The sequence below is a fragment of the Alosa alosa genome, chromosome 14 (assembly GCF_017589495.1).
Source record: "Alosa alosa isolate M-15738 ecotype Scorff River chromosome 14, AALO_Geno_1.1, whole genome shotgun sequence".
Classification (NCBI taxonomy): Eukaryota; Metazoa; Chordata; class Actinopteri; order Clupeiformes; family Clupeidae; genus Alosa; species Alosa alosa.
The window spans coordinates 20,812,222-20,825,350 of NC_063202.1; the positions used below are offsets into that span (position 1 = coordinate 20,812,222).

The following is a 13,129-nucleotide window of genomic DNA, read 5'->3' on the forward strand; positions in this document are numbered from 1 at the left end:
TAACAAAATAATCAACTGCTTTCTGAAGTGAAGTTTTAAAGCCCCCTCTAATACTCCTTACTACCTGGAATAGCTAAAATTGAAATCAAGTTTTAAGAAAACATGAGCTTGTCTTGTCTTTCTCTCTCCTTCTCTCTCTCTCTCTCTCTCTCTGTCTGTCTCTCTATCTCTCTCTGCAGACAGAGGCATGGGCTGCTGTGTGTAAAACCAGCATTTTTCTCAGCACTGTCTATTTTGAGTAATGAGAACTTGGACGCCAGCACGGTGTTAGCGGAGAACTCTGGGCCACATATCACACAGTACTTTTAAACTCTGTAGAGAACGAGAATGAGAGAGAGAGAGAGAGAGAGAGAGAGAGAGAGAGAGAGAGAGAGAGAGGGAGAGAGAGAGATCTGTCAGTGGCAGAGAGACAACTAAATCCGATGCCATCCCCTCATCTCTGCGTGCTGTAGGTGGCGGGGCTGGAGGGGTCCTGATAACATCAGCGGGAACCTAAACAAAAGGCATTTTTTCCTCAAAACTGCCATCTTTCAGCCTGACGGCTCCCGTAAACACCATTCCAGAGCACAACATTATAAGACATGCTAGTCCACATTCCTCTTACCCCCCCTCTCTTTTTTCTCTTCAGTCAGGGGAAAAAATGTCTCAAATAGGTTTGCCAAAAGAAGGCTCTTAACAGTTTCTTGGGGAGTAAAAAAAAAACAAAAGAAAGAAAGCAGGATAAAAAGGAAGAAAAGCAAACTTAGTAACAGAAGATTTAATAATGGTCCCTCAGCCAGAGTTCACAAATGTACATTTTCCCCCATGAGGATGCGATGGAGCGGCCAATAACTCACAGGTGGTAGCTAGCTAGAGGCATTTTATCCTTTCCTTCATTTAGTTGGAAGCCCCTCTGGAGTAGTGTCGAGGAGTTGGGACCACCCTCCTGGACATTGCAATGGATAAATCAGCCGAACTCAAGCAGGTGGCTTGATTCAGGATTAGCTATGCTGTCTTGTCCATTTATGTATATTTGCTCACAACTAAAATATGTTTCAGCTGTTAGAAAACATGAATTACAATGTGAAATATGTATGCTGCATTCCTCAATGCCAAGTAAGAGGTCATATCAGTGCCATTGTTCATATCTCTAAATGTGTGCTTTGGTTTCTCTTTGCGTGTAAAACATACATAGGATATCAGAAAAGGCAAACTATCTTTGCACACATTCACAGTGACTAACAATTAAACATAAACATGAAAAGATATTCTTCTGTAATTACAAAATGACCCTTTCATAAGAGCATTTTTGTATGATTACAAGCTATGTTTAGGCACATAGCTGGTATTTCTGTGCGGAGTATACAGGATGTTTTTAAGAGAAAAGTCTTTTCTCAGAGTAGCTTGTGTCATGTTTTCCTTGTTCACACAGATTTGTCTAGATATAATAAACACCCCAGCGCTATCAGTGTGTTTCCATTTCAACGGAAGCCTGCTGCTTGGGTGATGCTGCAATTCCGCATAGTTCTGCAGGATCACCTCCACAAGGCACCATGAGCGAATAGGTTCACACTCTCGGATTTGTATATGAAAGGCGCATAACTTGGCTGCTTGAAAAATATGTGTTCCAGAGACTGTACTACTAAGATATAAATTTCAGGAGCCTGTTCATGGCCTGTCCATAAAATATTCTACACAGTCCAAAGGAATCTAACAAAAATGTGTTTGACATAAACCTCCAAATGGGGAGAGATTTCTGATAAGGTGCTTTGTTCATCGCACTGACAGCCACTGCAGCATAGCCTTAGGCCAACACATAAAATGTTTTAAATATAGTTCATTTTTTATTAACAGAGGTCAAATAAATTCATCAAGTTGTATTTACAGAGAAAGGCAATAAATATTTTATAATAGTCATAAAATTACTTTTTTGCATACATTTTTAAATTCATAAATGTGTCATGTTGTTAGTAGTATCTTGTACAAATCCTGTCCAAGGGACAGGTGACAAATATACAGACTACAGCTCTTCCTGTCAGAGGGGATAAGGCCCTCGCTCTAAGTGATGGAAGTCTTGAGTCTAAACAGCTCTGGTTCTTTTTAAACCACTGAATGAACACTCAGTAGATTAGGGGGTCAGTCCTACTGGCTTGGAGGGCTAGGGAATGTCTTAACCATCTTTCCGAGACACAGATCTAAAGGGCACAGGGTGACCAGACGAATGACCCGACCAGCCTTGAGAGGTCTCACTTACTTCAGACACTTACTTTAGTAAAGACATTTATAAAGATGAAGACTGCCACCTTAAAATAGGTAGTTGTCAGGTGTTTATCCGAAAGGGAAGTGATTAAGTTAAATGTTATATTGTTGATAATTTGGCAGGAGAGGGCAGAGAGAATGGTGGCATAGTGCACTGTCATACATTTTTGATGTTATGAAGGGGGATACACAACTTGGCGAGTGCCGGTAAGTAAGTGACTAAGCTCTTACTGTGTCTGACCACCATGTCCAGACCTGCCAGGTCAATGTGTCGTTAAGTTACATCTACAAGGACACAAGTTCTTCAGTCGTTTCAACTCCAGCCGTCCCCTTTGTGTGTCTGAGCAGGATGACAGTCACCACTGACCACAGGCTGGACGTGTTGTTGCGGTCAGTGCTCTCAAATGAATCCGAGGTCGTATCAAAGACACAGATCAATCTGAGTCCCCAGAGTGTTCAGCACATTCTATCCTGAATGCGCCGTGAGTCTGCATGTCCAGAGGAACATATCCATGGAGAGAGAGAGGTGCAGGAAGCCCAGCAGGCCGTCCATTGGGGTGGGGGATTGGAAAGTGGAGATGTGGCGGGTGAGGGGGGGCCTTCAAAATATTGCACTCAAAGCTGTGCCTTTTCCTAAGGAGAGTGGGTCACAAGCTACTGTAGTCTGTCTTCGATTCCACCTCTGTAGTGTCCGAGTTCCAGTGGAAAATGTTGGATCCTTGTTGACTCAGAAAAAACACAAATTAAACAAACAGGTGTTTTTTTGTGGTTGTTTTGATTTTGTGTGACATTTTCATGCTTGACACTCTTCTCCATCCCAAAGCCCAAAAAGAGGCCTTCTGCTGTAAACTTGTCGAAGCGGGAGATTTTAGATTTGTGTTGTCCTCCTTAGTTTGCCCAGTATAAATAACAACGCAGTCACATTATAACAATTACAACAATCCAGAAACATTCAACAGTTGGGAGATATTCAATGCTCCTGAAATATAAAAATAAAACATCTTTGATTTTTTTTTTTTTAATTGTTTTTTCCCATATCCATCTTTTTTTATAACAATAGTCTTTAAGTCGTTTAAGGCAAGAGCAGATTTCCTTGGAAACAGTGCATGCTTGACTATCACTGGTGTCAGTTCGTCTTGGGGTTGGGTTTTAAGCGCCTTGCCCTTCGCGTCCGTTTGGTTACTGTGGTGAAACGGAACTCCTCTTGAGGGTCCACTTTGCCCTGGCGGGAGCGTTTCATGAAATGTACTTCCTGTTGCGTCTGTGCCGTCCGAGAGCCCTTCTTGGGCCGGCCCTTGCGGTTGAAGCCCAGGTACCAGCCTTTGTACTGGGCCGAGACCAGCGCTGTGTAGTTGTTCTCCAGAAACTCCTCCACGAAGACACACTCCTGGCTCGACCCCTCGCGCTGCACAGAGAAGAAAAGGGGTTGGGGCAGAGCAGCACGTTAGACGGTTACCACCTGTTGTTGCTCTTCTCAAGACCTTGATTAACACAATCGCCCAAGCCCTCCCGTCTCATTTAAAATAAGTAATGGGGGATGAGGCAATGAGACTTCACTTGATTTAAAACACGTAGAAAGGTAAACAGCCAACGTCTGAAGACAACCCAAAGAATGGGCTAAGAGTGATTGTTCTAGATAGAATCTACCTTTAATCTAGAATGTGGCCAGAGAAACAAGTGCATCAGACTAATGGGATATGGACACTGAGATACAGGCAGACATGAATCTTCCACTTGATTTCAGCTGAGCCAAAGGTGCCTACGCTAGTTTGGTCTCCTGAGAAATTCTACCCAAGGCATTTCAATGACGGTATGTGCTGTTAACACAGATCCTTACTGTTTGAGACCTCATTCCTGCCTTATGTATACATTGTAGATCAGTCCAGGCCCCTGCATACACACAGGCTTGTGCCAAGAGGGCCCTGAAATTGTGACCCAGCTAGTATTTTTAGTCTGTATCAAACAAGGCAGTGGGAGATGGAATGCACTGGCCACAATGAGAGAGAAAAAAGTGGGTGTTTTTCTTTCCGTATCAAAACGTGTTTGCGGTGTGGTGAACACTACAGTATGGAAACAAAACAAGACGTTTTCACCAAGGGCCAGCCAGCTGAAAATTTTCATACGTAGTTTCATTTCCAAATTGAGGGTACCCACACACACACACACACACACACACACACACACACACACACACACACACACACACACACACCATCAGCATTGGACTATATAGACAGTGCTGTTTACATTATATTATGGAAGATTGGTCCATATGAAAGAAAATACTGTTTTGACTCGAGTGACAGATGATGATGACACATGATGACGAGACATCAACATAACAATCTTTTCCTTGTGCTTCTTTTGTGGTTGTCTGGACATCTGTGACGCACTTTACCCTGCAATTAGTGTCTACTTTGTTTTGCATTAACAAATCTATCCGTGTCTCTCCTTGACTAGCGCACTGTCGGTCAGGTTACAGTAGCCACAGATAAAGTGATGCTACACGAGTATTGACCAGTGACTAATGTCTAATGTAGTACTAATGAGGCCTCAATGCATTGACCTCATAACTGCAGTGAACATAATGTAATTGGTGTATTGGAAGCCAAACAAACAGAGGAGATTGCGTAACGCCACCTCTTTCAATTGGAGAGAAAGTATAACAGCCATTGGCTTATAATGATTTATACAGGGTGTATCCTTTTGTACAAGGCTATGTATGCGCACACACACACACACACACACACACACACACACACACAAAGATTCAGAGGCGTTTTTGTACCTTTCCTATAATTTTCCCATTCTTGTTCATGCAGATGAAGTAGCCACTCTCCTTCCCCTGTATTCGAATCCGGCTCCCGAACGACTCGGTCTGAACGACAAGCAGGGCTGCACAAGAGAGAGAGAGAGAGAGAGAGAGAGAGAGAGAGAGAGAGAGAGACCAAACACATTTTACTAATGGCTCCAGAGACATTCCTGCAACGCACTGGCTCGGAGGACGGTAATGATCTGCTCACCTCGTCCACCACACATCACAGCAATACGCGAGAGAAAAGGAGCCGCGCTTAATGGGCTTTAAAGCCATTAGAATGGCCCGCTCAGTGTAATTATTTATACGGATGAAGCACCGAGAAACAGCTGGCGTAAAACATGGCTGGTAATATGAGGACAGCTGCAGATGAATGAGAGCAGAGAGCACCAGAGAATGCCCGCCTGCCCAGCAGCGTGGCGTCCAGAACTGATACCCAGATGCTGGTGGGGACGTGGCCCAGGTCTGGGGCTGATCTGGCGCAGTTGGACTACATACAGGCCAGAGTCAGCTGGGAGGCATTGTTTAAGGTGCCCTCCTCTTTCTCACAGTCTCTCTTTCTCCTTCTCTCTCTCTATCTCCCTCTCTCTTCCCTCCTTTTTTCTCCTGTTTAGTCACCTTTGTTTCCCCACTCGGCTCTGGAGAAGGGATCTGCCAAGCTTCTCGGAGCGGTTAAGATCCCTTGGGATTGGGTTTCAAGTTGCCTTCAGTCTGTGCTCACTCAATCAAAAAGTTAAGATGATCCATTTGTTTAACACACAGGGCTATTCAGCATTGTTCAAAGGAGAAGGGGAGGATGGAGAGGGTGCTGTGTGTGTGCGTGAGTGTGTGTGTGTGTGTGTGTGTGTGGAGGGGGGGGTCACTGAAATCGTCCCCCTCAAAAACACCAAGCAGAGAGCAGTGAGTGGGAGAACCAGTTTCAGCGGAGTGCCTCCGTCAATGGAAGTGAGAACCGATCTTTCTCTCTGGCGAGAACTGTGCAGAGATGAAAGCTGAAACATATGCAAAGGCCGTGCATTGGAGCCATGTTGTTAGGAATACAAATGGGAGAGGTGATGGGGAAGTGGTGGTGGTGTGGGGGTGGTCAGAGAGCTGGGAGACCCCTGGCTTGTGCTTGGCACACTATGCAGAGCCATTCTGCACAATTGCATTGCATCCAAAGTGTGCTGAAGTACACCTGTAAGAGGCCGCCTCAACACCATCACCCACCTGACTCTGAGGCCTAGTCCACAGGCAACACGGTGTCAGGGCTTAACCTTTTGCAGTGTTGTTACAAGCAAAAGAGATCAATTATCAACCACAAAATACAGACTCTCCACCACATAGAGTGCTTTACTGGGCATATTAAATCATATTACAAGCAGTTTTAAGTCTCCCATTATTCTTACTGAGGTGACTAAAGTTTGGCCTTAATGTGGAGATTAATACCTGACAACCTCTCAATTAAAACTAATACTGTGTGAGGAATCCTTTCTATCCTTTAAGCATCATTTAAGCCAAGGATAATTGAAAGGACCTCTGTTGCCTCAAACAGCAGGATAAATTATGTTATCCCAGATGGCATATAACTTTCAGACAGAAACTCTAGTAACATGTCATATAGTTCACAAGCACATCATTTAAATGTGAAGTAACTGTGTGTGTAATGTTTCCAGCAGCAATAGACACAGAATTATCACTTCATAAACACAATAATAAAAAAAGCTACTGCTTAACCCAGACTGCATCAGACGGCGCCAGGCTAGCGCCACACATCTGCTACCATTCAATGAGCTGAGCAACAATGCCTCGCGCATACCAAAGGTCGCTCATCCAACACTAGTGGGACACCCTGGGCACAGACACGCAGCTGCCATGAGTAACTCCTAGCCAGCCTGCTCTGTGTGGCTGACGCAGTCAACACCGCTTAGTGTAACATGAAATGGACGACTGCCACAAAACCTCAGTGTTCACCTGATCCAACCTCACTGAATAAGTCCAGCAGTGCTGCTAGAGCACTCACTCCTACATATGATATCCCAGAATGCCATTCCCCAATGGCATAAACCAACATAGCAGGATAAGCCTGGCAACAGAGCTCTGCTAAACTGGTGCAGAGAAAGGTCACCTGCACGTACACCATTTGTGCCTGCTGCTGTTTGGCATGGTGGCATTATTCATGGCAAAAGTGACGGCATGTAGACTACTAGACGTGGCACAGCAACGCATAAAAAAGACATGTAGACTACTAGACGTGGCACAGCAACGCTTAAAAGAGACGACATGTAGACTACTAGACGTGACACAGCAACGCTCAAAAGAGACGACATGTAGACTACTAGACGTGACACAGCGACGCTCCCGTACCGTACTTGCTCCCGTCGTCTCCATTGGCGTTGATCTTCTTGCCCAAGATCTGCACGTGCTTGCCAGTGGTGCGACTGTAGAGCTGGTAGCTGCGCGTCTGCTTGCGGCTCAGCTCGTCCGGGTTCTTGGTGTGGTTCTCGATGATGATCCGGAAGTCAGGCGCGGTCTGCTGGGATTCCTGAAGAAACACACAAACAAAACAAAAATCCGCCATAAATAGTCTGAGACACGCCAGGGTCTTAAGGGACCTAACTCTTCAATTCAGTAATCCATCCCCCTCGTCTAAAAACAGATCGTCTACAGTCAACCATTACATAACAAATGTTAGACTTAAACCAGGTGAGCCCTTCTGCATGGCACCAAAACCCCGGAGCTCATGCGAGGGCTCTGGTTGCATTGAAGGGAAATGGAGCATGATTGGGACATGTTTCTCTCGGGTGCTATTCTGAGCCCAGGCAGGCAGGCAGGCAGGCAGGTGAGCAGGAGGTGCCAGGAGACAAGTTGTGAAACCACTACTCCGTTTCCAACAGCAAGCCACTAGCAATTATACACCTGAAGCATCCAGACCTGTTACACTATCATCAAACAAATATCTGCCCCAGGATAGAATCCGGCTCATAAATCTCTCTCTCTCACACACACACACACACACACACACACACACACACACACACAGACGCGCACGCTCGTGGGAGCATATTCTTTCAGCATAACACACACTCCCATTCAGAAAGTTCTCACTTTATGTCTGTCTTCATTGGCCCTCTCCTTCCAGCTACCTGAGAACCAAGAATGAAAAAAAGAGAAAAAAAAAAACTTCCAGTCATCCCAAAGCATGTCTGCAAGTCTGTCATCCATGCCATGTACGGAGGAATGGGGAAGAAAGGTATACTTTCAAAGCCCCTGGAATCTCAATTCGAGCCAATCTCCAGTTCCCCTGCTGTATCGAGCAGTAATTACATAGTAATGGGCTTTTATGTGGCCTCTCTCGGGTGGCTAATTATATACACATTACATACTCTGACTCCGTGTTATTTTAACCTCAGCAAATTAATGACATTTAGTGACTGAGAGGGGGAAATGTGTTCATGCTGGAGGAGGAAAAAAATCTAGCGTGAGGGTGAATCTGATGTACTTCCACTTTTTCCACAAACTAGTTGTTAAATAAGATTACTCCATACAAAAAGAGGTGTTAAGGGTTTTTGAAATTGGCTTGAAATGCAACACAAACACTTTGTTAGCTATTAATATGTATTTATTAAATTGTCACATAAATCCAACCACAAATCCAAATCCAGCTTTGAAACATACAGCTGGGAAACTGCAGACAAGAAACTCCCTTTTTTGTGGATAAGTCTTCAAACAGAAACACGTTTATCTGGCCTTTGTCCGACCAGCACCTCCCCACATACATGATCCCTTTACTACCAGCACCTCCACACATACATGATCCCTTTACTACCAGCACCTCCACACATACATGATCCCTTTACTACCAGCACCTCCCCACATACATGATCCCTTTACTACCAGCACCTCCACACATACATGATCCCTTTACTACCAGCACTTCCCCACATACATGATCCCCTTTTACTGAGAGCAAAACAACTTTCCTTAGCGCAAGAAAACACACAGCCAACGGCAAGAGCCATAACATCCACAGCCCATCAACAACAGCCCTGCGACGGACACCCAGCCAGCTTCAGACCCTCGGCCTCTCTGTGCAGGACCCTATCAAGATTCTGGCTATTTCCCCCAGCTCATCTCCAGCCCACACAAGAGCGAGTGATAGAAGTCGGGGGAGGGAAAAAAAGAAAACTTCACTTCTGAGGGATTTGTACCAAAATCTTCCCATCTCCAAACAAACACAGAGGTGTGTTTCGTAGACAGTTGCATCTCAACAAGAAAAGGAAAAAGGCAAGCCTATGCAGAGAGCTAAGGTTAAAGCCATGCGAAACGCTCCCCCCCCCCCCATTTTTTTATCAAGCTGTCGCTCTTCAAAGACAACATAGCGAAATGGATATCACTGGAACTTCAAACGATTGGCACTATCCTTGCTAAGAAGCTCAACACGTTCTCTGCCTCAGAGAGGCCTAAGCCAGCATAGCGGCCCTACAAAGTTTAAGAAGCAGACTCACCATTTTGCTTAAAATCTTCTCCCATTCATTTTAGAACCATACAACAGAAATCTTTTTATTATTATTATTATTATTATTATTATTATTATTTGTTTAATGTGAATAAAAACAAAAGCCCCCAACTGAAGCACCCATAGCAAAGCTCAATGAGAGCAATCAGGCATGTGGAAGGACACATCTATATGGCCTATCTGACCAGGCAGAAAGCTGCAATTAAAGCACTAGTATTGTAATTACTGGCACAAAGGGAGAGAAATCAGACGGCCTACACTACGCTGTTGTTTGTGCCAACTCCTTTGGAACAAACTGAGCACATAGCGTTACATAACCCAGTTGTGTCTCATTTTCTTCAAATCAAGGCTTTTGTTCATTATTTGAGGGGTGTCTTTGTAGATGGCCCTTTTATTATGAGATACTAATGCAAGGTTTTATAATGACATGGCCTTGACCCATTTGCTATGGAAAATTAGTCTGTCACCGAGGTGTGCTTGTACATGTACATATGGGTATTTTGTCATTGGTCTCATGGTTTGGTGTTAAAGATTCATTATTTGGTTTACAGGTTGTCTTTTAACCATTCTGGAGGAAAACAACTATTTTTATTATGGTCACAGGGCTCCCACTCATACTCTGGAGAAGGTTTCAAATAGCTATCCTAATGAAGAATACAATTAATAAAAAATAATTATTGAAAATCATTTTAATTTCAAAACAAAATGTCTACCACACATATTGTGGCATCTTGACTAAATGTCACATTAAGACCATATTTTGAAGAATTCATGCAGGCTTTTGGGATACTTGTTATTGTCGCGACTGCCCTGTCTGGAATACATGCATATTCTACATATTCTCGAATAAAGTTACTGCATTAATTCATAACTGTATTAACTCACAATATTAGTGATAGTGATATCTCAAGAAATCCTACATGATCTTTTGAAACTGTCATGGCCATATTGCCATTTATTTTGGGCAAAGAACATTTACAAATACTAAATATATGATGATAACTTGACTATCTAGAATGATTACTTGTCCAATAGGCTACTCGCGCGTAAAACTTCAGACGTTGTTTAAACGCACAAACGAAAGATTTTCGAGTAAACCCAGTGCGCCCATTTTTAAATAACATTAACATGTTGTGCTAGTTTTACTTCTCCTTGTACTGTAAGTGTAGTAGGCTAATAGTATCTGACTAACAGAACCGCATACAAAAACGGCATATAAAATATATATTTAATTTTTCCAATGATGATTCAATTACAACAAACTTGGTGACTAGATAGACTACCATGAAAATCCCAGAATATCTACAAAGTGCTTGCTAGGCTTTTTTGAAAGTGTTAACGATATTATTTAAATCAATTTTATTTCCAATTAAACTCAGATTATTATAGTATACAGGTCACGAATGTCGGATGCATGCACAAAAACAATGCGTATGCGTTACTCCCGGCACAACCGCGAAATTGAAAGAATTGACAGGCTTACCTGCAGCTGGAAGTAGAGGACCAGAAAATGTAAACACCTGAAGGGACGGGGAAGAGAGAGAACAGGAGGGGTAAATCACGAGTAGGCCTAATTACACTGAATAAATATGTACCTTGTCGGCATCAGAAAGCTGGCTTTTAGCGACTTCTATTGGCAAGAATGTACGAGCCTTAGGAATCGAAAGGAATTAAAAAATGGAATCCTTACACGTAGATGAACCTTGAAGGTAGCAAAGACATCTTGACTTGCTCGAATACACCTGTTTCCACAGTTTGAAGCCCCGAGAAACGCCGAAGAAAGCCCCGCCAGTCTTCTTATACAAAGAATCCCGGAGGAGCTTTGGAATCCCAGTGTGATGATAAATAGATGAAGTACAACTGCGCCTCTGTAAGCAACATTAGGTGCTTCCTTGTTCAAAAAGATCGATCCAGTGGAATAAGTGTAGTCTACAAATAAGTTTCCACCTCCCCAAATCCCCTCGATCCACGGTCCTCTGTAGGGTGTACGCGGCGGAGACTTGCGCAGCGCGGAAAGGTTCAATTTGCCCCTTGTTCCACTGAGCGCACCTCTGTCCTCCCAAGGGTGCTGCTCCAAAGATCAGAGAAACCTCAATTCCGCCCGTAGCTGCAGGGGACATCTAAACGTACACCTTGCATATATGATCTTAAATCAGCGGAGTTTGCGGTAAATAGACTCAAAGAACAATTCTATATACCGACCAAACCTGTCAAAAAAGACGCCGCGATTAATGCCTCGTCTTGTGTTGAAAGTTGACGTGTATCCAAACGGTGTTGGTATAAAACCTTATTCAGAGCTGCGACGGGTCCTTGTAGCACGGATGATGGTGTAACGCCTGTCAATGAAGTATCTGCCGCTAAGGATTTGGGCACAGTGAGGTTTTTTGTTGGTGGTGGGTGGAAACTTGTCAGCGGTTTGCACCTGATAGGGTAATCTTTGAGAGACCATCAGTTTTGGGAGAGTTTTTTTTCCTCGCTCAAATGATTGTGGCAGGGCAGTTGCTTTCAAAGGAATACGAATTTCTTGGTTCAGTGGAATACGAATTTCTTGGGTTTCTCCTCCTCAACATTCCCTCTGCGATTTAATTTGATTTCAGTGTAATTTACAACGTATTCGTGAGTTGTTGCGTGATAAAATTGTAGATGATAAAATACCAGTCTTAATCAGTTCAAAGTTTTAATATGTCTTAATACGTCTCCAGTCTTGCTAAAATTAGTATTATTAGCATTATTATCTTTATCATTAGCCTATTATTAGCCTGAAAGCTAATACATTTTTCATTATGTCCCGTAGATGTGTTTATATAATCAAGACGCATCAGTCAGGCTGAATACAGGCTTTGCAGCTTGTTCTTCAAATAATCCGAAATGAGCTTGTTGGTCGACTTCCCTTCTCCTCGGGGTCTTTATTGGACCTCCTGGCGTTTGTTGATTCTGCGTTGCTTTCCCAGACACCATTGAGATGCAAGTTGTTGTCAAACTCGATTTTTTTGTCAATATTGTGCTATAACTTACGCATTTAAATGCCCGGGAGGTGTGAATGCCTGTAAAGCCACCCAAATTCGCTCAGTGAAGATCCACTTTAGGTTTACCACCCGTCGATCTCAGCCACTGGGTGATTCGCGTTTATTCTCACATTGGATTTAAAAGCTTCCTTTTACGCTAAGTGTCCTTTAGGCATGGGTTCCACTTGACAAGAGGACCTCGACAACAGCCTCGGGGTAATTAGTTAAAAGATATATTAGCATTAGGCTACTGCACGGCTCTAAAGAAATTACCTGCATGCACATATCCACACAGCACATAATATTAAAATTAAAATCAACAACCTGCGTAATATAAACAGGCATTAGTCCATGCTTTGCTTGTGTGTTTTCATCAGTTTTACCTGAGGCATCAGTTTGGTAGCTCTCCAAATTGCTTATCAGCAGACAGATGGAATGAAGGCTGAAGCGTTGCCTGGAATATGTGAATGACAAGAGATGGGAAAGTGATTAAACCGACGGGTATTATAAACAACAATTATGGCGCAGCACCTTAAATCCGGCATTGTGAAATCCGTCAGCATGTCTAGTGTT

The 13,129-nt window shown here is 43.4% G+C and overlaps 1 protein-coding gene across 1 annotated transcript; it reads right to left on the reverse strand.

Annotated features, from left to right (window-relative positions):
• Positions 1-2,828: 2,828 nt before the first annotated feature.
• On the reverse strand, positions 2,829-12,113 carry fgf24 (fibroblast growth factor 24). Its single transcript, XM_048263045.1, has 5 exons — positions 11,242-12,113; positions 11,035-11,071; positions 7,400-7,577; positions 5,027-5,133; positions 2,829-3,643 (listed from the first exon to the last, which is right to left on the reverse strand). The coding sequence occupies exons 1-5, from the start codon at positions 11,271-11,273 to the stop codon at positions 3,365-3,367; spliced, it is 633 nt and encodes a 210-aa protein (XP_048119002.1). The 5' UTR covers positions 11,274-12,113; the 3' UTR covers positions 2,829-3,364.
• Between the last annotated feature and the right edge of the window lie 1,016 nt (positions 12,114-13,129).